Raw genomic sequence first — 23951 nt, forward strand, 5'->3', positions numbered from 1 at the left:
AAGAACTTGTTGATTTTGTTGGATGTGATAATGGTTTTACGGTTTTAGTCCTTATCTGTTAGATACATACTGAAGTATTTATGAGTGAAATAAAGTACTATGCAGAATTTTCTTTAAAACACTCCAATGAGAAAAAAAAAGTTGGAGGAATAGATCAAACAAAAACAACAGAATGTTAATAATCTTGAAGACGGTTGATGGGTACAATGGGGTTAATATACTACCTCCTTCACTTATGTGCATATCTAAAAATGTCCATAATTAAAAGTTAAAAATATATTTGTGGTAAAAGTTGATGAAGTGTAGCTACATTTTTCCTTAACTACCCTTCCGGTAGTACATTCACAATAAACCAAAAATGGTAAAAAATAAATGAAGCCAGAAGACTAAAAAACTAAATGCTGTAATACCTCAAGAGAAACATGACAACCGAATATGAGTTTTGGCTCACAAGCATGCATCTGTTTTTTGTTTTGTTAATCCCCACCTGAGGTTATTTTTTCCCATTGCTTTTCAGAGAGTGGAAGAGCGGGAGGGAGGGGGAGAGAGAGAAACATGCATGTGAGAGAGACACATCCACTGATTGACTCCCACGCTCGCCCCAAGGGGGTGGGGTGGGGAGGAGCAAACTCGCCAGGTATGTGCCCTTGACGGGGAATCGAACCCGACACCTTTGGTGCATAGGCTGACACTCTAAACACTGAACACACTGGCCAGGATGAGCATGCATCTTTTATTAGCAAATCCAAGCACTGAGCATGCATACAATTACCTCCTCTGCAAATACCAGATGCAAGGATTCTTTTTCTAAGTGCACTCGGTATACAAAATAGTAAGCATATGCCCTGATTAACAGAAAATCTATGAGTATCAACTTATTTCTGGGTCGTTTGTTTAACTTTATAAAACCCCAAATCCTTAGAATGCTAAAGAGCACATGTACAGCTTTGCAATTTAAGTGAATTTAAAATAACTTTCAGAATTTTTGAGACATTCTCATTTAAAATGTTAATGCAAAGAGGCCTCAGGCTGAGAAAATAGGCAGCGGTCTTCTGGTGGTCTGATATGGCAGCCCTCGTCTAGTAGAAACAGCAACCAAACAAAAGAAATGTTCAGGAAGATTCATGAACCCTGGACAGAGACCCTCATGAATAAGGAAGAAAAAAAATGTTTGTAGCTCAAGAAAGATGACAGGAGGGGGTAGCATGCAGAACATTCTTTCCTTCTTATTCAAGGCCATGTCCAGTGCTGCACCCCTGCACGCCAACCTTTCAGCTTCCTCGGGGATCCTGCTCCATCATCACGCTCCTCCCGGAATTTTCTCCCTCCCTCAGCACTGGCTCTTCCTTCCGTACATCAACATGGTCAGGGCTCTTCCCCTTTAAAAGTCAATCCTATGTCTCCCTCTCCTTAACCACGTCCCTTTCCTTTCTCCTCCTCTTGAGAGCGTATTTGAAAAAGCAGTCTGTATTTACTGCCTGCCACCTCAACCTACGGTGTAAACTGGTTTCCACCCTTATCCCACTGAAACTGCTCTGGCAGGCACCAATGATTTCCATGTTGCTAAATCCTGGCGGACATGTTTCAGAGTTCTGTTCTGCCGGACCTACCTGTAGTGTTTCCACTGCTAACCACTCTGGCTACTGGAACGCCCTCTTCCTGTGGATGCCATCACATTAGTCTCTCCCAGAGTTTCCTTTACATCCACCTGGCTCTCCCTCCTGAGTCTCCTGGATTCCTAGCCCAGGTATCCGCCAGGGATGGAGAACCTCTACATATCACCTGGCAGAATTTTGTTTTGTTTTGTTTTTTCACTTAAGTCTTTAAAAAGAAGTTGTTAGAGGTATTTGCAACGTACATGATCTATCCCAAAACATAAATCAATTTACCTGATTAGATGGTTTATTAATAATTACACAGTTTCAGAAAAATACTATATGGATGCTCTGATAGGTACATCCACGTGCCTTGTCTATCAGAATGGACGTCTAACTTGAAGTAGTTGGTGACGTTTGGGCACCATGATTCAGAACCCACTATGCCTATGGTTTAGGATGCATGCTCCATTTGAGAAAACAGTAAGAATTTGTATCAGGGTTTGGTAGTAAATGGACTCTGAAAACATGATAAATGTAGATTTGAAATGAAGATTTAAAAGCTAATTAATTCAGCCCTAGTCGGTTTGGCTCAGTGGATAGAGCGTCGACCTGCGGACTAAAAGGTCCCAGGTTCGATTCCGGTCAAGGGCACATGCCCAGGTTGAGGGTTCGATCCCCAGTGGGGAGCATGTAGGAGGCAGCCAATCAAGGATTCTCTCTCATCATTGATGTTTCTATCTCTCTCTCCCTCTTCCTTCCTCTCTGAAATTAATAAAAATATATTTTAAAAAATAAAATAAAAGCTAATTAATTCAAGTGCTATGCAGGGTGGCCCAGGAGGAGAAGTTGTCATTGGTATCAGGTTCTATTTGCAGGGGCATGAACAATAGTCTCTGGATACCAGCTCTCCCTGCCTTTCCAATGGTGATTACTTTCAGCACTCTCGCTCGAGGGTGGGGATCTAGATCTGTAAGAGATGAATGCAGGCTCTCAAGTGCCTGTCTGGGTCCATGAGGAGATAGGAGAGGAGAGCTCAGAGGGAGACCTCTCATCCACCCTTCACTAAATGCCACAACACCTCAAGCCTGGGAGGTGCGAGCAGCGATCCAATCTAACCTGCCTTCGTGCTTCTTTTTAAAGTGAAAAACCCATTATTTTACTGAAGATGTGCAAAGGGAGATGGGGAGGGGTGGTGTATGTCACACAGAGCTCAACATCTCACTTGGAAATTTTTAAGGGAATGTCTTTGGGGGAAAAAAAAAGAATGGTGGGTGTGGCATAAAGCACAGAAAATGTAGATAAAGACAGAACCTGAGAGACCTGGTACCACACACTTGAGAAGGAAGGGTGAGAAAACTGCAATGGCCACTGTGGCCTTAAATGCCCTAACTCCCCTCCTTGAAGATCACAAGCATCCTCTAAGAAATAATGATCACTATCAAGAGGTACCCAGTCGAAGAAACACAGGTTTTACCTTTTCCAATTTGCTTCCTCATGACCACACTCAGCAGAACAAGTGAGTTTTCTTTCTTTCTGACTTTTTTTAAAAATATATTTTATTGATTTTTTACAGAGAGGAAGGGAGAGGGATAGAAAGTTAGAAACATCGATCAGCTGCCTCCTGCACACCTCCCTCTGGGGATGTGCCCACAACCAAGGTACATGCCCTTGACTGGAATTGAACCTGAGACCTCTCAGTCCGCAGGCCAACGCTCTATCCACTGAGCCAAACCGGTCAGGGCCATTCTCAACGCAGGAGCTGCCCCCTGGTGGTCAGTGCGCTCCCACAGGGGGAGTGCCCCTCAGCCAGAAGCCCTGAGTTGGGTTCATGCCTCGGGGATGTGCGGGGAGTGGGCCTAAGCCTTCAGTCCGACATCCCAAGGGCTTCAGACTGCGAGAGGGTGCAGGCTGGGCTGAGGGACCCCCGCCCCCGCCCAGTGTATGAGTGTCGTGCACCGGGCCTCTAGTCAGAACATAAATATCAGAGATTCACTGAAAACACACCCATTTCAAATGAATGATACACAATGAAAGTTGGGCTTAGGCAAAGGGGTGCTTTTTCTATATAGCCCGTGGTTTTTCTTTTATTATTATTCTGTGGTTTTTCTATGTGAGTGAAGAAAATACAGTTGGAAAGCCAGCAGCTCTTTCAATATAAGAACTTTGCCAAAAATATACTACTAGGATAGGTGACAAGCATTTTCTGTTCACCTGAAAGCTTTCTTCTCTCCATTAAGAACACAGAGTGAGCAATAGCCTTTCATTTTCTTCTTGAATTGCCACTCAGCCCACTCTGCTCTTCAGGGGACAGATCAAATTCCTAAGACCTCTCTCAGGCACCACTGTAATTTCAGCAAATCTTTCTCACATAAACGACCTAACGCCCCCTATCAGCCAGACATTCTATAGGATTGCTCCAGCATCTGAAATGATATTATCCACCCTCTTTGAAGAAGTGACACGATCAATATCCTTCTTTGAACAACAGCAAAGTAGAGGAGGAGCGGACCTGCCTTTGGGGCTCGCCAGGCAGGAGAAATGCCAGGTCACTCACACACTTACTTGCCAGAGCCTTTTTCCCAGCTGCATGGTAGGCTACAATATATTTCTTCCCCTCTCTATCCTCTGTTTTTGTCTCTAATCCTGGAAACAGAGACTTAATTGCTTGATGGATGACAGTTCTTTTCTCTTTGGTGTCCTCAACAACCTATTAAAAACACAGATAATGATATTACAAATTTAACAAACATTAAATAGAGAAATTACACTAATGAATGAGTTAAAACACTACTCATCTTATTAACTATGTGAAATAACAAAAGTACACGGGTGTGATTTCAGAAATCTTTTAGAGCTTCACAATATGCAAGCGCAATGAGCCTATTAATGGAGCATGTCCGTATACCAGGCACTGTGCCAAGCACTTTGCAGACGCTCCCTCAGGGACTCTGCTGGACAAGCGCTTCAGGGCTCACAGACCGAAATGCATGGATGTTAGAAACTCAACTCCCTCGAATAGTCCAATTTGCAACTGCCTCATAATGAGTTCTATACTGACTCATTTAGTAATGATGTGCTAGTACATTTGTTCACAATAAAAAAAAAATCAACATCAAGAAAATGTAAACTTGCTGAAACCGGTTTGGCTCAGTGGATAGAGTGTCGGCCTGCGGACTGAAAGGTCCCAGGTTCGATTCCGGTCAAGGGCATGTACCTTGGTTGCGGGCTCATCCCCAGTAGGGGGTGTGCAGGAGGCAGCTGATCAATGCTTCTCTCTCATCGATGTTTCTAACTCTCTATCCCTCTCCCTTCCTCTCTGTAAAAAATCAATAAAATATATTTAAAAAACAAAAAAAAGAAGAAGGAATTTAGTGTTCTCTGTAGTGGCTGAGCTCTCCTTTTCTTGAATAGAAGTAGACTTAGGCAGAGCAGAGAAACGCTGGCTTACTTCCTCCCGCCAAATCCTTTCCCTCCCAGAATCCTATCTGAGACCAAGAGGCTGCTGGCACTGGAGGGGGGCCAGGCCACACCTCTGACTGCCAGGCTGATCAGTATGATATACGTAATAGTCACTCTCAGGTACAAAGCAATAGATTTCTTTGTTGATTTATGATCATCTGAAACATTTTTTAAAAAACCACTTGTTTTGGCCATGGTTTATATGGGTAGTGGTATCTGTTACTGACAAAAACATTTTTTTTTAGTGTACATAATGCCCTTTTAGATCAAATAGGACATCATCCTTTTGTTAACTACTATAATTTTTCCAATAGACACTTATCAACATCTACCCCCAAAAAAGCAACGAAAACCCTATACAACCTTTTCATATGTTTCTGTACTACTTACCTCAATGGCAACACTGGTTTCCTTATTTTTAAAAAGCTGGAGCTCTTCTAAACGCTGCTTTTCTTCAGCTGTCAAAACTGTAAATAGATCTTCTGAAGGATCCTTTTAAATAACCACAAAAACTCCCAATGAGTCACACACAGAATTCAAGGCTGTTAGAGCTCTAAAAAATGCTACTTTTATACAGAAGGTGACTTTTGCTAGAGAGCTGGCTCCTACCTCCTCATCCACGGGGACGGACAAGTCATTCAAATGGCTGATGCGCCCATCTTTTCCTATTTCGTGAACAACGAAGTCAGAGTACCTGACGAAAAGAAAACACAAACTTTCAGAGCATTAACATTTTGTTTCCTGTTAATTTTAGGAAAAAGTTTATCAACAGTAAGCCTTACAAACTCAATATAGAAAAATCTGTTGTTTCTATATGCTAACAATAAACTATCAGAAAGAAAAAAGAATAAAATACCTAGGAATAAGCTTAACATAGGAGGTGAAAGACCTGTACACTGAAAACTACAAGACATTGTTAAAAGAAACTGAAGACACAAAGACATGGAAAGATATCCCATGTTCACTGATTGAAGGAATTAACATTGTTAAAATGTCCATATTGCTTAAAGCGATCTACTGATTCAATGCAATCCCCAACAAAAGCCCAAAGGCATTTTTCACAGAAATAGAGCAAAAAATCCTAAAATTTGGGTGAAACCACCAAAAATACCCTAAATAGTTAAAGTAATCCTGAGAGAAAAGAACAAAGCCAGAGGTATCACATTCCCTGATTTCAAACTATACTACAAAGCAACAGTAATCAAAACAGTACAGTATGGCCCAGCTAGTGCTCAGTTGGTTGAGCACAGTCCCATGCACCAGGAGGTTGAGGTTCGATTCCTGGTCAGGGCTCATGCCTGGGTGGCGGGCTCGATCTCCAGTAAGGGGCATACAGGAGGCAGCTGATGGATATTTCTCATCAATGTTTCTATTTCTCTCTCTCCCTTCCTCTCTCTGAAATCAATAAAAAAATTTAAATAAATAAATAAAACAACCACTGGCCGGTTAGCTCAGTTGGTTAGAGCGTGGTGCTAATAAATAAATAAAACAAAACCCTTATAAAACACAGTCCAATATCGGCATAAAAACAGATCAACAGAACAGAATCGAGAGCCCAGAAATAAACCCATACTTTGTAGACAACTAAATTATGACAAAGGCCCTAACTGGTTTGGCTCAGTGGATAGAGTGTCGGCCTGCGGACTGAAAGGTCCAAGGTTCGATTCCGGTCAAGGGCATGTACCTTGGTTGTGGGCACATCCCCAGTAGCGGGTGTGCAGGAGGCAGCTGATTGATGTTTCTCTCATCGATGTTTCTAACTCTCTATCCCTCTCCCTTCCTCTCTGTAAAAAATCAGTAAAATATATTAAAAAAAATAAATTATGACAAAGGAGTCAAGAATATACAATGGAGAAAGAAAAGTCTCTTCAATAAATAGTGCTGGGTGCCCCAGCTGGTTTGGCTCAATGGATAGAGCATCAGCCTGTAGACTGAAGGGTCCTGGGTTATGGGCTCAGTCCCCAGTGTGGGGCATGCAGGAGGCAGCCAATCAATGATTCTCTCTCATCATTGATGTTTCTCTCTCTCCCTCTCCCTTTGTCTATGAAATCAATAAAAAAGTACATTATATATAAAAATGCAAAGGCATGAGAAACAAAACCACAAATAAACAAATGGGACAGCAAACTCAAAAGCTCTGCATAGCAAAAGAAACTATCAACAAAACAAAAAGGCAACCAACCAAATGAGAGCAGATATTTGCAAATAATATTTTCAATAAGGGGTTAATGTCCAAAACATATAAAGAACTCATACAACTCAACAACAACAACAAAAAACAACCCGGTTAATAAATGGGCAGAGGGTCTGAACAGACACTTTTCCAAGGAAGACATACAGATGGCCATCAGGCATATGAAAAGATGTTCAACTTCACTAATTATTAGGGAAATGCAAATAAAAACCACAATGAGATATCACTTCACAGGTGTTAGAATGGCCATTGTAAAAAACACAAGAAATAACATGCTGGAGAGGATGTGGAGAAACAGTAACCCTTGTGCACTGTTGGTGGAACTGTAAATTGGTACAACCTCGATGGAAAGCAGTATGCAGGTTCCTCAAAAAATTAAGAATACAGCTGAGACTGGTTTGGCTCAGTGGATAGAGCGTCGACCTGCGGACTGAAAGGTCCCGGGTTCGATTCCGGTCAAGGGCATGTACCTTGGTTGCGGGCACATCCCCAGTGGGGGTTATGCAGGAGGCAGCTGATCGATGTTTCTCTATCATCGATGTTTCTGGCTCTCTGTCCCTCTCTCTTTCTCTCTGTGAAAAATCAATAAAATATATTTTAAAAAAAAATTAAGAATACAACTACTGTATGATCCAGCAATTCCTCTTCTGGCTATTTCTCTGAAGAAAAAGAAAACACTAATTCGAAAAGATGTATGTGCCCCATGTTCATTGCAGTGTTATTTCTATACTCAAGACATGGAAACAACCTAAGTGTTCATCAATGAATGAGCGCATAACAAGAAAATGTGGCATATACAGGTGCCGGGAACCAATTCCAGCATGTAATAATTACAAGAGTTCCATCAAAAGGTTGATGGGACTTGGGCGGCTCAACAAGGGTGAGCCACATATGTAGTTTACCTGTTGGAAACTGCTAACCGGCACTGCCCCCAAACCTGAATGGGATTGTTAGCTGCCAGACAGCTCAGGGCATTTTATTGCCTCCTGTTGGCCAAACACCTAAACAGCTGTAGGCTATTCCCCAAACTGGCAATGCTTCTGTACCCTACCCTTGGATACCTTACCCTTTGAAATGTATATCTCCACCTTGTCTTTAGGACAAATTGTGTTATAATAAAAGCCCGGGGTCCTAGACAAGGAAGGAGTCTTTAGCTTCTTCAGCTGAAGATCCTCTGACCCCCAATGCCTTTCAAAATTATCTTTCATCTCAGGACTCTTTAATCATCTACGCGCAGCCCCTAGAATGCTGAACCCTTTGTAAGGCTGGGAAAAGAACCCCGGCATTATGACGCCCAAACGAGGGCCACCAACATACAGGGTGTCTAAAATAATGTATACACACTTTGAATGCTTAGACTAGTAAAATTAGTGTTTGTTAACATACACTTCAAAATTAAGTGAATGATCAGACAGTATATACACTTTCAACGATTATAAAGTCAGTGTTTATTAACATACAGTTCATTTTAAAAATTACCGTATTTTCCGACATATAAGACGACTGGGAGTATAGAAGATTTTCCTGGGTTAAAAAGTCGTCTTATACACCGGAAAATACGGTAAGTGAGTTATCAGCTGTTAAAGTGTGTATACATTTTTTGGGGTCACCCTCTATGTAGAAGAAAAGATGAAATATTGCCATTTGCAACAACATGGATACATCTTGAGGGCATTATGCTAAGTGAAATAAGTAAGATGGAAAAAGAACAAAAACGGTATGGTTTCACTAATTTTCTCTTTAAATGGTTTCATTTACTCATTTGGGCAGCTCTCATCCTTTTTTTTTTTTTTTTTAAATATATTTTATTGATTTTTTACAGAGAGGAAGGGAGAGGGATAGAAAGCTAGAAACATCGATGAGAGAGAAACATCGATCAGCTGCCTCCTGCACTCCCCCTACTGGGGATGTGCCCGCAACCAAGGTACATGCCCTTGACCGGAATCGAACCTGGGACCTTTCAGTCCGAAGGCCGACGCTCTATCCACTGAGCCAAACCGGTTTTGGCAGCTCTCATCCTTTTTGACCATCTGTGAAATTAATCCTTGGGGAACAGAAATAAATACAAGATTATACTGCTGATCTACATATATAAAATCCTAAGCGACTGGCCGACCGGCAGACCGGCTGACAGCTATGATGTACACTGACCACTGGGGGACAGACGCTCAACGCAGGAGCTGCTGAGCTGCGGTGACTTGGCAGCTGTGGTTCTTGGGTGACGCTCCTGGAACCAGAGAGGAGGGAGCCCGATTCCAGGGTGCGTCACCCAAGCACTGCCCTCTCGCAATCTGAGACCTCTAGGGGGATGTCAGAGAGCCAGTTTCAGCCTGATCCCCACAGGCCAGGCCGAGGGACCCCACCGGTGCACGAATCCGTGCACCAGGCCTCTAGTTTCTTTATAAAGAACTAATATAACTAAAATAACTTTGTACATAAACTAAGCATACCTTTCTTTTAAGATTCCTGAGAATCCTTGATGAGAACTTACAAACTTGGTGATGCCTACATCAAGTTCAGTGAGTCCATGCTTCATCATGTCTGCAAAACTCTCAGCTTCCTCTTCCTCCTCACCCTCCTCTGAAAGGCCATCTTCCTCCTCCTCTTCCTCTTCTTGCAGCTGGGCATCAGAATTTCTTTTACTCTTTCCAGCACTTACAACTGCAGGTAGCCCAGGCACATTTTCACAGCTGGGTGGAGAGTTATTTTCTATCCCATCCTGACCTTTGGTTAGCCAGCCTTCTGAAACCTTCTGTCTTTTTGCCTCCTCAGCCGGGGTCAGACTGTCATTATCTTCAACAGCAAGGGATCCACGTTTCAGTGACACGCCAGTCATCTCTGTCATCTCCATTTTTAAGGCTCTAAGAAAACCTTTTAGGAAGACAGAGTCGAAAAGTAATCATCACTTCTTTAATTAAGTGGGTTTCAGCAAACAGAAGCACAGTTAATTTTGTTCCTAGTCCTAAAAACCATTTATTAAAAGAATTCTTCCTGCCCTGGCCCGTGTGGCTCAATCTAGAGCACCAAGAGATTGTCAGTTCAATTCCCGATTCCCTGTCAGGGCACATCATTGCCGGGGCTGTGGGCTCAATCCCCCAACCCCAGTAGGGAGTGTGCAGGAAGGCACCCAATCGATGTTTTGCGTCTCACATCAATGTTTCTCTCTCTCTGTCTGTCTCCCTTCCCCTTTTTCTAAAAATCAATAAAAAAAAAAAAAAGAGAGAAGTGGTGTTTAAAAAAATAATAATTCTTTCCAATGTTGGTGTATACCTTTGGTGGCATAGAAAAATGACAGAACATTTTTGTAAAAAAAATTTGACAGTATGCATCAAAAGCTTTAAAAATATGTATACCTTTGACCCAGTGGTTAGAGCATCCACCTGCAGACTGAAGGGTCTCGGGTTCCATGCCAGTAGGGGCCGTAGGGGCATGTGCGGGTAGCAACCAATTGACGTTTCTCTCTCTCTGTCTCTCCCTCTTCCTTCCACTCTCTCTAAAAAAATCAATGGAAATAATATCCTTGGGTGACTATTAACAACAATAATAATAAAAAGTCTACAGATTCTTTAAGTTTATTATTTCTTTTGTACATGCCAGAAAATCCAGCAGGATGCAACAAGCATCAACAGATATTTTGCAGAATTCTTAAAATAGGTACCCAAATGGTTCCCTATCTATAAAGATCAAAGACGCAATAAATAGCAAACCCTTAATGAAATAGTGGACCTGGGCAATAACCATCAATGTCCACTAACATCACAGAAGAGACACAACCAGGCATTGTGTACTCCTGAAATCACATGCTATAATTGATGAAGTATATTTACTGATTGAAACTCTATGTCTAACCACTAGTGCCTTCAACTAATAAATAGCAAAGGAAAAAAAGAGGAAGGGGAATCTACAGATTAAACCTACAAGAAATGCAATGAGTGGATTCTTCTTCGGATCCTGATTTGAGCAAACCAACTATTTAAAAAACATTTATGATGCCCTGGCTGAGTAGTTCAGTTGGTTAGATTGTTGTCCCGACACACCAAAGTTGCGGGTTCAATCTCCGGTCAGGGCACATACAAGCAGCAACCAGTGAATGCATAAAGTAAGTGGAACAACAAATTGTTATGTGAGTGTGTGAGTCTCTCTCTCTAAAAAATCAATTAAAAAATAAAATTAAGCCCTCACTGGTTTGGCTCAGTGGATAGAGAGAGTGCTGGCCTGAGGACTGAAGGGTCCGGGGTTCGATTCCGGTCAAGGGCATGTACCTCGGTTGTAGGCTTGATCCCGGGCCCTGGTTGGGGTGCATGCAGGAGGCAACCAATCAATGTGTTTATCTCACAACGATATTTCTCTGTCTTTCCCACTCTCTAAAAATTAGTGGAAAAATATTCTTGGGTGAGGATAAAAAAATTAAATTAAAAATATGTTTTTACTGATTTGAGAGAGAGAGGAAGGAGAGGGAGAGATAGAAACACTGGTGGGAGAGAATCAACATCACTGCCTCCTGCACGCCCCTTACTGGGGATCGAGCCCAAAACCCCAGCATGTGCTCTGGCAGAGAATCAAACTGGTGACCTCTTGGTTCATGGGTCGATGCTCAACCACTGAGCCACACCAGCCCGGCAAAATAAAATTAAAATTAAAAGCATTTATGAGAATCTGGACATTGAAACACTGGGGATATTTGAAGACATTAGTAGTACTGTCAACTTTTTAAGTGAAATAATGTTATTGTGGTTACATTTAAAAACAGAATCCTTATATTTTTAGAGATAGAAACTGAGCTACTTATAGTTGAAAAGATATGATCTGGAATTTGCTTCAAAATAATTTACAAGGCCCGGCCAACATGACTCAGTGGTTGACTATTAGCCTATGAACCAGGAGGTCATGGGTTGAGGTCGATTCCTGGTCAGGGCACATATCCAGTTTGTGGGCTTGATCCCCAGTGTGGGGTGTGCAGGAAGCAGCCAATCAATGATTCTCTCTCATCGTTGATGTTTCTGTCTCTCTCTCCCTTTCCCTTACTCTCTGAAAAAAAAAAAAAAAAAAAAGTAATTTACCTGTGGTGAATGGAAGCAGATTGGGTGTAGATTTGAAACTGAGTGATGGAAGCACAGGTAAGTCATCACATCATTCTCTCTACATTTTGTTTAATATTTTTTATAATAAAAAATAAAAGTGCAAAGTCTAAAATGATATACAAGCTATTCTACTCTGATCAAATCACCAATCTGTTCAGTTCCATTGCTCCTGTTCTCCCATCACCTGTTCTTCAAATATATTGAGATATCCAGTCCCACAACACCACCTCTTCCACCTTTACTTGTTCAAATGCCCAAAACGTCAATAACGCTTAGCCACTACTCAATATTCTTGTTCGTGAGTCCTTCTGTTCCATGATCCTTGCTAAACCTCTACCAAGCACCAATCTGACTGTGCCTATGCTCTTGGCTGCTGCTGGAGAAAACCTGGCCAGTCAGGAGAATTACTCTCTTATGACAGCCCTCCACACTGCCTGGCCCTCCCTAGTCAGCAGGGTCTTCTGGCAGACACACCTCCCTCCAGCATATTCACAATGAGGCAGGATAGTAAGAAGCTAGGAGAATCCCTTGACTAGTAGAATGGGGAAACTGAGACAGATATGGAACCAGCTGAGCAATTTACAGACAGCTAATAAATCGTAAAGTCTCATCTTCCCTAACCAAGGACACTTAGGAGCAAATGGTTTCCACATTCCAGACCATGCCGGTAGTAGACCCGCTTGTCTGGTCCCTCTTCTGTGACGTTCTTTGAAGGTGAAACTAACCAGAGAATGATCCTGACCCATCTATAAGTTCATTGGGTGAATCATCATATCAAAGGACACATTATGAAATCTGATGAATATTCTATTGAGAGTCTCCCGACACTTCTCCTAAAATTCCCCGCCATCAGAAAATAGATAAAAACCCCTAAGACAAAGGGCTCAGTGTATGCTCTGGAGCATGCCTTGTCTTCCCCTCTACCCCTTCTTTCCTCAGGGGTGTATCTGTGTTTTCTTTCTAAGTTCTAAAGGTTCCCAGGAGACTTGCAAGCAGGGGAGCATTGGACAGGAGCTACTGTCTCCAAGGGCCCTCCCCTTCTGCCTCTGTAATTTGTTTCCTGCGTTCACACACACAACCCAGCTGGCTCAATTCTGCCTTGGTGACTTTTTTTTTTCTAAAGGGCCAAGGCAGCCCTAACTGGTTTGGCTCAGTGGATAGAGCATCGGCCTGGGGACTGACGGGTCCCAGGTTCGATTCTGATCAAGGGCACATGCCCAGGTTGTGGGCTCAATCCCCAGTAGGGGGCATACAGGAGGCAGCCAATCAATGATTCTCTCTCATCACTGATGTTTCTCTCTCTCTTTCCCTTCCTCTCTGATATCAATCTTATATAATAAAGAGGTAATATGCAAATTGACCCTCACATCACAAGATGGCGATGGCTGCCCCCACATCGTCACAAGATGGCTGGCAGGGGAGGGCAGTTGGGGGTGACCAGGCCTGCAGGGGAGGGCAGTTGGGGTGATCGGGCCTGCAGAGGAGGGCAGTTGTGGGGGATCGGGCCAGCAGGGGAGCAGTTAGGTGTCAATCAGGCCAGCAGGGGAGCAGTTAGGGGGCAATCAGGCTGGCAGGCAGAATTGGTTAGGGGCAATCAGGCAGGCAGGCAGGCGAGTGGTTAGGAGCCAGCAGTCCCGGATTGTGAGAGGGATGTCTGACTGCAGGATCAGGCCTAAACTGGCAGTTGGATATTCCCCGAGGGGTGTTGGAGAGGATGCAGGCTGGGCTGAGGGACACCCCCCCTTCCAGTCCACGAATTTTGTGCACTGGGCCTTTAGTGAAAAAATATAAAAATAATTAAAAAATAAAAATAAATAAATAAAGGGTCAAGGCAGCTCTGCCTAGGTCAGTGATGGCAAACCTATAACACACGTGTCAGCACTGACACGCGTAGCCATTTCTGATGACACGCGGCCGCTGAGGTTTATTAAATACAATTATATATAACAATTATACATTTATGTTATTTAAACTATAAATATCGCGAAATAATGTTTTTTTCCTCAAAGTGACACACTACCCGAGTTATGCTCAGTTTTTTGGCGAAGTTTGACACACCAAGCTCAAAAGGTTGCCCATCACTGGCCTAGGTTCACTCCTGTTGCTGAGATCTTGCCTCTTCTCTCTGAAGTCCTTCCTTTGTTTCACTGTCCCCAGTTTTAATAAATTTACTCTCAAAATCACCTGGACTCATGCCACGAAATCTTTCCTGCACAAAGTCAATAACCCACACATTACAGACCTTACTGGGGCAGACCTGCCTTGATCTCAGTCCATTTCCAGTGACAAGACCACATATTATAACCATTCCTCTTAATATGGTAACCCTCTTAAGGAAAGCCCATACTTACTTTAGCACTCACTCCTCAGCACTGCACTTCATCCCTTCAACAAGCATTCACCATGCACCCCTGTACCAGAAATTATTCCCAGTAGTGAAAAGACAAGGCAGGGAATGAAATAAACGTCCCACCGGTATTTATTTCCCAAATCACAGTCATTCAAGCCTGGCCCTATCTGACATCCTTTCCCAACACAACATAGATCACTGCTTTCTTGCTTCAAAACTCTCCTACTTCTTATTTCCTGCCTCTGGAGATGCTTGCCCCTTAAATTTGGGCTTCTCTAGGTCCCTTCTCCAGTCTTGCTCCCTTCTCACTCCTAAGTATTCCAGTCAAGACCTGTCCATCTCCAACTCCTACCCAGGGTCCAAGGCAATCATAAAGACAGCTGAACAATGATAACGTGTATGTGGTGAGTTTGTTCAAGCCTCGCTTGAACCCTGTGACAGAAGGGCCATTACCATTCTCAGCTTAGCACTAAAAAACTGAGGCCCAGAGATGAAGTATCTTGCTTCCAGTTTACAGAGATAGCAAGAGGTAGAATCAAATGCTCAAACTCAACATGCCCTAAATTGATCTCATCATTTCCCATCACAAACACACTTCTGTTAAATTGCACCTCTTACCTCAGGGAATGTTACCGCCAACTAACTACCAGTCACCTGTGTCAGAGTATGGGCATCATCCCAACTCCTCACTCTCCCCTACACCTATATCAGTGATTTCGTGGATAAAATTCTAGAAGGTTTATGACAACATGGTTATGCCCAACATCCTTGGAATGAGAATATTAGCAGACCATGGATCTGAAATATCAACCACTGGTTTCAACTCTTACTTGGTGAATGGCAGTTTGTGGGGTATAATGTGGAGCCGGGTCTAGGCTTTGCCATTTAATAAGCGGATCACTTAATCTCTCTAAGCTTCGGTTTATTTCTGTAAAGCTGAAAAATGATGACTAGGTCAAAGGCCTGTAATAGCGGTTCTATTTAACCGGTGGTCATTAATATTTATTATGATGGTTTACACAGAGTTGTTATTGCTGAATCTGGAGAAATAAACAAAGCTTATGCTTCTTTAGTTCACTAGGCTAATGATGAAACATGGTTTTCTCCTTCAAATACCACTTAATTTTAAGGAAGCCTCAGAGCACTGCCAATAGCACCAAATAAGTACATCTTCGGTATTATTTGGAAGTCTCTCTTGATCCTGTGGACCCTTGCCTGATCTTTTCCGTGTTATATTTAACTAGAGGCCCAGCGCACAAAATCCGTGCATGGGTAGGGTCCCTAGGCCTGGAACTGTGATCAGGACTGATCTTTCCCAGCTACCGGCAGCGGCCCCACCCCCTGCCGCCACCGCGGTTGCCCTCTGTGTATGGAGTGACCAGCAGGGCTATAGGAGCCCTGGAGCCACCCACGTCAGCCACCACCCAACCCTGGTTTCCAGCTCCTGGTTCCCCATTGGATGATCGGAGCCTTGCCAGCCAGGGTGGAAAGGACCACGGGGTTGGCTGTTCCCACCCACTCGCTGGCCCTGCCACCAGTTGCCCTAGGTGTGTGGGGCGGGACGATCGGGGACCTGGCGGATATGCCGCCACCCACCCCCAGTTCCCGGTTCCCCATCGGGCAATCAGAACCTGCTGGCCAGGGGGAGGGAACGAGAGGTTGGCTGGCAGGCCCCGATCAGGTGATCGGGACCTGCGGGCTGGGGGCAGCTCCTATGTTGAGCATCTCCCCTGGTGGTCAGTGTGCATCACAGCCACCGTCCGGTGGATTGGCACATTATGCTTTTATATATAGAGACTAGAGGCCTGGTGCACAAATTCGTGCACCAGTGGGGCCTATCGGCCTGGCCTGCGGGATTGGGCTGAAACTGGCTCTCCAACATCCCCCGGGGGGTCCCAGTTTGCGAGAGGGCACAGGCCAGGCCGAGGGACCCCACGGTGGATGATTGGGGCCGGGGAGGGACGAGGGAGGCTGGCCAGCCAGGGAGGAACCGCGGGAGGGCCCCAGGGTGTGTCCGGTCTGTCTCGCTCAGTCCCAACTGGCTCCAGGGTGTGTCCGGTCTGTCTTGCTCAGTCCCAATTGGCTGGACCCCAGCAGCGAGCTAACCTATCCGTTGGAGCATCTGCCCCCTGGTGGTCAGTGCAGGTCATAGCAACTGGTCGACCAATCAACTGTCTGCCCCCTGGTGGTCAGTGCACGTCATAGCGAGTAGCTGAGCAGCCTTAGCATATCATTAGCATATTACACTTTGATTGGTTGAACAGCTGACTGGCCACTTAGCGTATTAGGCTTTTATTACATAGGATTATTATATAGGATTGCAAAGACAAATTCATTAATCTCACTTTAAAAATTATATTTTTTTATTGATTTCAGAGAGGAAAGGAAGGGAGAGGGAAAGAGAGAGAGAAACATCAATGACGAGAGAGTATCTTTGATTGGCTGCCTCCTGCACACCCAACACTGGTTATCGAGCCTGCACCCAAGCACATGTTCTGACCAGGAATCAAACCGTGACCTCTTAGTTCATAGGTCAACACTCAACCATTGAGTCATGCTGGCTGGGCCTCACTTTTGTTTTCAAATGAAATTATACTTTACATTTGTTATAGCTAATGGCCCTATCAGACATTAGTTATTTTTTAAAAATACATTTTTATTGATTTTTTACAGAGAGGAAGGGGGAGGGATAGAGAGTCAGAAACATCGATGAGAGAGAAGCATTAATCAGCTGCCTCCTGCACACCCCCCACTGGGGATGTGCCCGCAACCAAGGTACATGCCCTTGACCGGAATCGAACCTGGGACCCTTCAGCCCCCAGGCCGACGCTCTATCCAGTGAGCCAAACCAGCCAGGGCCAGACATTACTTATTAAAGTATATGTAGCACCAATGATTATAAATCACTTAATGTATATTTTGCTAAGTTCTGTATTTGGGCCTAGAAGCTAAGAACATACTAGAACAACTGTGCAAACTGCTAAACTAGGAGAGGCAGAACTCAAATTAGTATTGTTTATATAAGCAGGAACTATATAAAAGGAAAGACTGAAATGCAATATAACTGTGTTTTTTTTTTAAAATCCTCACCTGATTTCTCCCATTGATTTCTACAGAGAGTGGAAGGAAGGGAAGAGGAGAGAGACACATCAATTGGCTGCCTCCCACATGCACCCCTACTGGGGTTGGGGAACCTGCCCTTGACTAGGCATGGAACCCATGACCCTTCAGTCTGCAGGCGAATGCTCTAACCACTGAGGAAACCAGCCAGGGCGCAATATAGCTTTTAAATGAGAAATGTGGCCCTAGCTGGCTTGGCTCAGTGGATAGAGCGTAGGCCTGTGGACTCAAGGGTCCCAGGTTCAATTCCAGTTAAGGGCACAGGCCCAGGTTATGGGCTTGATCCCCAGTAGGGGACATGTAGGAGGCAGCCAATCAATGATTCTCTCTCATCACTGATGTTTCTATCTCTTTCTCCCTCTTCCTTCCTGTCTAAAATCAATAAAAATATTAAAAAATAAAATAAATAAAAATAAATGAGAAAGTGTGGAGGGGGTTTGGGGGAGATCCTGTGAATATGAAAGAGACTGAGAAGAATTCAATCAGAAAGATAAAACAACCCTGACTACCCCAATGTCATTTCCCTAAGGAAAAATTTAAAATTTCCCTAAGGAAAATTCAGAAAAATCCAAATACACATATTCAAGCATTCTACTTAAAGCTAGAAAAAGTGACTGACTTAAAAGAAAAGGGGTGGGGGGTAGGGGCAGGCTTTATGAGTTTAATGTTATTTTTTTTAAGTTTTAAAGAAATAGTATACTGCACAAATACATTGTCCATGATAGAAATGACAGTATCTCATATATCAAGTAAAATCTCTATAGACCGGAAACTTGATTCTATGACTGGGAAGAGGATGAAATCTACTAATACTAACCCATGAACTGAAGTCCTACACAATTCTTTGGAGGGGATACTAAAATAATGAGCTTTGTTTCCTTTACACTCCAAATGAGCCAAATGAGATTAGGAATATTATAATTTTAACTGTATTTTAAAATTGTTTCCATCATGCCCTAGCCGGTTTGGCTCAGTGGATAGAGCATCGCCCTGCGGACCAAAGGGTCCTGGGTTCGATTCCGGTCAAGGGTATGTACCTCGGTTGCAGGCTCCTCCCCAGCCGGGGCCCTGGTCAGGGCGGAGCAGGAAGCAACCAATCAATGTGTTTCTCTCACATAGACATTTCTCTCTGTCTTTCCCTCTCTCTTCCACTCTCTAAAAATTAATGGAGAAAATATCCTCGAGTGAGGATTAAAAAAATAATAAATAAATACATAAAATTGTTTCCATTATGATATCAGACTCACCAATAAGCTTTCTCTACACCCACAACAAAAATAAAAGTTTAGCATTTTCAAAATTTTAATACACCATTGACAGTCCCTTAATATTATTTCCTGCAAAATGAACATCTTACAGAAAGGGCCATATTAGTCTTAATCGTATCTATATTTCAAAACCCTCCATAACTTCCACTTTTTAAATGCTTCTATTCTCCTTTCTCTGCAAACTGTCACTAATCCCTCTAGCACTCACAACAAAGAACACTTCCTTCAGACAGAGCACACACTCACTACACTCTAATATGCAAAAATCGTTAAGTTCATTACATTTGTTCATTCCACAATGTTTATTGAGCATCTCTTATGTGTCTGGCACTATTTTAGGTGCTGTGAATATAGGGAAAATTTCCCATCCTTAATGAGCTTATATATACTTAAGGATATATGGCAAAATACAATAAAAATAAAAGCAAGTATAAGAGCCACAAATAAAGACGAATAAGAGGAATGAGAGAGAACGAGGGGTACTCTTTAGTGAAGCCTCTCCAAGGAGGTGCCTTTAAAGGACCTTAGTCAGCAGTAAGCTCAACTGGGTTGTAATTTCTCTCTCCTACTTGGGAGCAAAGTTTTTATTTTTTAAAATATGTGTGAACGTTTATTGCTGCATGTTTTTCTAAAATATGTTTTTATTGATTTCAGAGAGGAAGGGAGAGGGGAGAAACATCAATGATGAGAGAGGATCATTGATTGGCTGCCTCCTGCACGCCCCTCACCGGGGATCCAGCAGGCAACCTGGGGGTGTGCCCTTGACCTGAATCAAACCTGGGACTCCTCAGTCCGCAGGCTGACGCTCTATCCACTGAGCCAAACCGGCCAGGGCAAAAGTTGTGTTTTATTAATACCTGTATTGGCCCAGCCTCTATAAAAAGATATGGTCAAAAGCTGTTATTAAATTAATAACTACTGCCGAAACCGGTTTGGCTCAGTGGATAGAGCGTCGGTCTGCGGGCTGAAAGGTACCAGGTTCGATTCCGGTCAAGGGCATGTACATTGGTTGCGGGCACATCCCCGGTGGGGGGTGTGCAGGAGGCAGCTGGTCGATGTTTCTCTCTCATCGATGTTTCTAGCTCTCTATCCCTCTCCCTTTCTCTCTGAAAAATCAATAAAATATATTTTAAAAAACAAAAACAACAAAAAAATTAATAACTACTGAGTGTTGGCTACTTGTCTAATGACTGAACAAAATCATTGCCTATCTATTCCCTTTTCAGTATGCTGGATATTTGACAGATTCCCTCCATTGTCAAGGCATCCGCAGGCCAATGGGGCATGCCTGTCTCACAGATGATTCAAAACTTGAAACAAGAGCCCTTAGGAATCCTATACTAGTACATATTTGCAAAATGGAAAAAAAAAAAAAGGTCTGACAACGGGACCAAATATTTGAAAAACTAAACTCCAAACCTGCTTCTTGGCAGGCGCTTAAAACCCAGGCAATGAGGATGCACTTTTAAACCTCTCAGTGCAGGGCGGGCGGTAAGGGCTCAGTACGGGTGAGTCTCAACACGCACAGCAGCACGCCCTCCCTGCACGCGTTCCACACCGACACGGCAGAGGGCTCCAGAAAACACTCGTGGCTCCAACCTGTTCGCTCCTACTTCCACCAAACCAGCCGTCACCGGGCACAGGAAGCCTCGCAGTAAGCAGCGGTGGAAGCGGAGTACGAGGAGCCAGCGCGCGGGCCGGACCCTGTAGCAGACTGGCCCGGCGATGTATGGGAGCGATGAAAGGTTTGGGGATAAGAGCCAGTTTTCTCTTCCGGGAGGGAGAAGAGTTTAGGGAGCGTCTGGGGCAAAGGAAGGAGGAGTGGGAATGGGATCGTCAGCCTGACAGCGCCGCGGGGAGGAGGGAGGGCGCAGCGTTCCCTGAGGACCTGCCCCGGTAGTGGGGGGTGCGGGGGGCGGGGCTGGCACCACCCGAGCGCAGGACCCGCGAGGCTCCCGCCGCGCTCCCGTCGGTACGATCTGTAATGGAGGCTCCGCGGGCGCGCCGCGGGCACAGAGCACGGATGGGACACCTTCCCAGTCCGCACTGCCCCTCCAGGCGGGACCTGGGATCCTGCGCGCGGGACCGGGCCGAAGGCAGGCGGCGGAGCCCGGGCGGCTGCAGGGAGGCCGCGCACTTACCCGGGACTGGAGAGCGCGAGCGCGCCGCGGGCCGAACGGCGAGAGGGCGGGCGCGCTGCTCCGGGCGCAGCAGGGCGGCAGCGGCGAGAGTCACTCGGAAGAGCCAGCTGCAAGGGCGGCCAGACATAGGCACCCCTGGCCGCGCCTGGGGCCGCAGAGCTCGGGTGGACTCGCCCGCGACCGGGCTCGTACACGTGCGGCGCAGGGACGCGCTGCTAACAGCCGACCCCTCCCCCGGGGCGGAGCCCGCCCTCCGCCGCCCGCCCCGCCCACCCGCCGGGAGCTGGGGAGGCCCCGCCGCCGAGCGCCCCCAGCGGCCGGTCCCCAGGTGTTGCAGCTGCGCCCCTTGGCCTTCTCAGCTGCGGCGTGGGGAGCTCACCATGGCCCGTTCACTCCAGGAGCTTCCCAGGCGGTGGCTCCTGGCCTTGGACGAGGACAAGAAGTGATGTTACGGCACCAAGGAGTCCTTTAGATGACTTCTAAATCAGCAGTTGCCTTAGGAATGTCAGTTGCATGTTAACAAGGGTTTCTTCCACATAGTTAAGGCCCGTTTTGGTTGCCTTCCACCACGCAGTTAACGTAATAATGAACAGACAATCACATTAGGGTCCATATAGTTCTTTTATATAATTCCTTCGAATGAATGCAACGGATCCAAGAGCACCATTTTTCCACTTCTTCAATTTACCTGCATGCTTGATGGCTCCCCTTCAAAATCCTGATCACAGTAAGTTTGTGCTCTGTGTAAAGCAAGTTAAATTCATTACCCTTCCCATGCTCTTCAAGTAGCACTTGTTTCCAGACCAAATCACGTCCTCAGATAGCTTTGGTACATTTAATGTTTTGCCAAACTTCTATCCTGAGTGAAAAATCAATGTTATTTCAAGCCCTTATGTTGCTAGACTTTTTAAAATTGTGTTAAAATACACATAACATAAAATTTACCATTTTTTAAATATACACTTCAGTGGTATTGAGCACATTCACATTGTTGTGCAACCATCACCACCATCCATCTCTGGAACTCTTCATCTTGAAAACGGAAATTATACTGTTAACTCTCTAGTTTTCCCTCCTCCTAGCCCCTGGCAGCCACCATTCTACTTTTGGTCCCTGTCAATTTTAAAATCCTAGGTAACTCATTTAAGTGGAGTCATACAATACATATTCCTTTGTGACTGGCTTCACTTAGCATAATGTCCTTAAGATTCATCCACACTGTAGGATGTGTCAGAATTTCCTTTTTTCTTTTTAAGGGCTGAATAATATTCCATTATATGTATGTACCACACTTAATATGCCTATTACCACCAGGGTTGCTTCCACCTTTTGGCTATTGTAAGCAATGTTGCATGTTCATGGCAGTGTTTATAGGGTGTTCAATATCTCTTTGAGCCCTGCCTGGTTTGGCTCAGTGGATAGAGCGTCAGCCTGCAGACTGAAGGGTCCCAGGTTCGATTCCGGTCAAGGGCATGTACCTTGGTTGCGGGCACATCCCCAGTGGGAGGTGTGCAGGAGGCAGCTGATGGATGTTTCTCTCCCATTGATGTTTCTAACTCTCTATCCCTCTCCCCTCCTCTCTGTAAACAATCAATAAAATATATTTAAAAAAATATCTCTTTGAGACCTTGCTTTTGATTTTTTTGTATGTATATATGGAGAAGTGCAATTGATATCATATCATATGGTAATTTTATTTTTTGTTTTACATACTATTTTACATAACATCTATGGACTTAGTTTTTATTTTATTATTATTGTTTTTAAGTATATTTTTATTGATCTCAGAGAGAAAGGGAGAGGTAGAGGGAGATAGAAACACTAATGATGAGAGAGAATCATTGATTGGCTGACTCTTGCAGGCCCCCTACTGGGAATGGAGACGGAAACCTGGGCATGTGCCCTTGAACAGAATCGAATCTGGGACTCTTCAGTCCATAGGCCAACGCTCTGTCCACTGAGCCAAACCAGCTAGGGTTGGACTTGTTTTTAAAATCTGGGTTTACATGTGGGGATCTGTCTAACTAAATAGAAATAATTTATTTAGGTAGGGTTCTAAACCACCCAGATTATTCACCTCAATTAAGTACCTCAGATAGTTTTCTCTTCCTAATACACAAACAATCACACGCCCTTGGGCTACGGTTAATACATAGTTTCATGTCTGATTGACAGCAATTGCAAATATTTTTATCACAGCCATGCAGTAAAAAATTCAAACCTAAACTTTTAATTTTTGTATAATTTAAAAACTGTCTTCTCTGAGATTTTGACCCAACTCCTAATAAATGAGTGTGGAGGGAAAGCATTCACATTTCTTTGGCCAATAGTTGGATCTGTGGTCCGAGTTTTGCAATGGAACCGCAGAGACTGACTCCGACTCCTCCTCTTACCTACTTTCCTCTCCTCAAAGGCAGTCATTTCATCTCTCAGCTGGTTATTTAGATACTTACCGTCATTTCTCTACATAAAATATTTGTATTTCTATTTCTTGGTTTTTCACTTTTAGGTATTATCTATTGACTTCACTTAGTGAAAAATAAGAATTTAGTTCTTACTTCCCCGATTCCTTCCCCCACCCCCATCACACTTCCCATCATCCCTTTATATGCCTAAAATAAATTTGTTTTTACTGCATTATAATTACTCACATCTTGGGCAAAATGGTACTGTGTACTATGATTACTTCTCCTGCTCAGCTTTTTGTTTTTCCTGCAGAGATTGAGATAGATGAGGTATT

At 44.1% G+C, this 23951-nt stretch overlaps 1 protein-coding gene across 1 annotated transcript in view; it reads right to left on the bottom strand.

Annotated features, from left to right (window-relative positions):
* The window catches only part of PUS7 (pseudouridine synthase 7), a 48712-nt gene extending 27280 nt beyond the window's left edge, over positions 1 to 21432 (bottom strand). The window contains exons 1-5 of the mRNA XM_079786196.1: positions 21212 to 21432; positions 9702 to 10122; positions 5667 to 5751; positions 5448 to 5549; positions 4161 to 4305 (exon numbers count right to left, since the gene is read on the bottom strand). Coding sequence (XP_079642322.1) covers positions 4161 to 4305; positions 5448 to 5549; positions 5667 to 5751; positions 9702 to 10122; positions 21212 to 21338 — 880 coding nt within the window. The 5' untranslated portion in view covers positions 21339 to 21432. The remainder of the gene's footprint in view (positions 1 to 4160; positions 4306 to 5447; positions 5550 to 5666; positions 5752 to 9701; positions 10123 to 21211) is intronic.
* Positions 21433 to 23951: the final 2519 nt, after the last annotated feature.

The sequence above is a fragment of the Cnephaeus nilssonii genome (assembly GCF_951640355.1).
Source record: "Cnephaeus nilssonii genome assembly, chromosome: 12".
NCBI lineage: Eukaryota > Metazoa > Chordata > Mammalia > Chiroptera > Vespertilionidae > Cnephaeus > Cnephaeus nilssonii.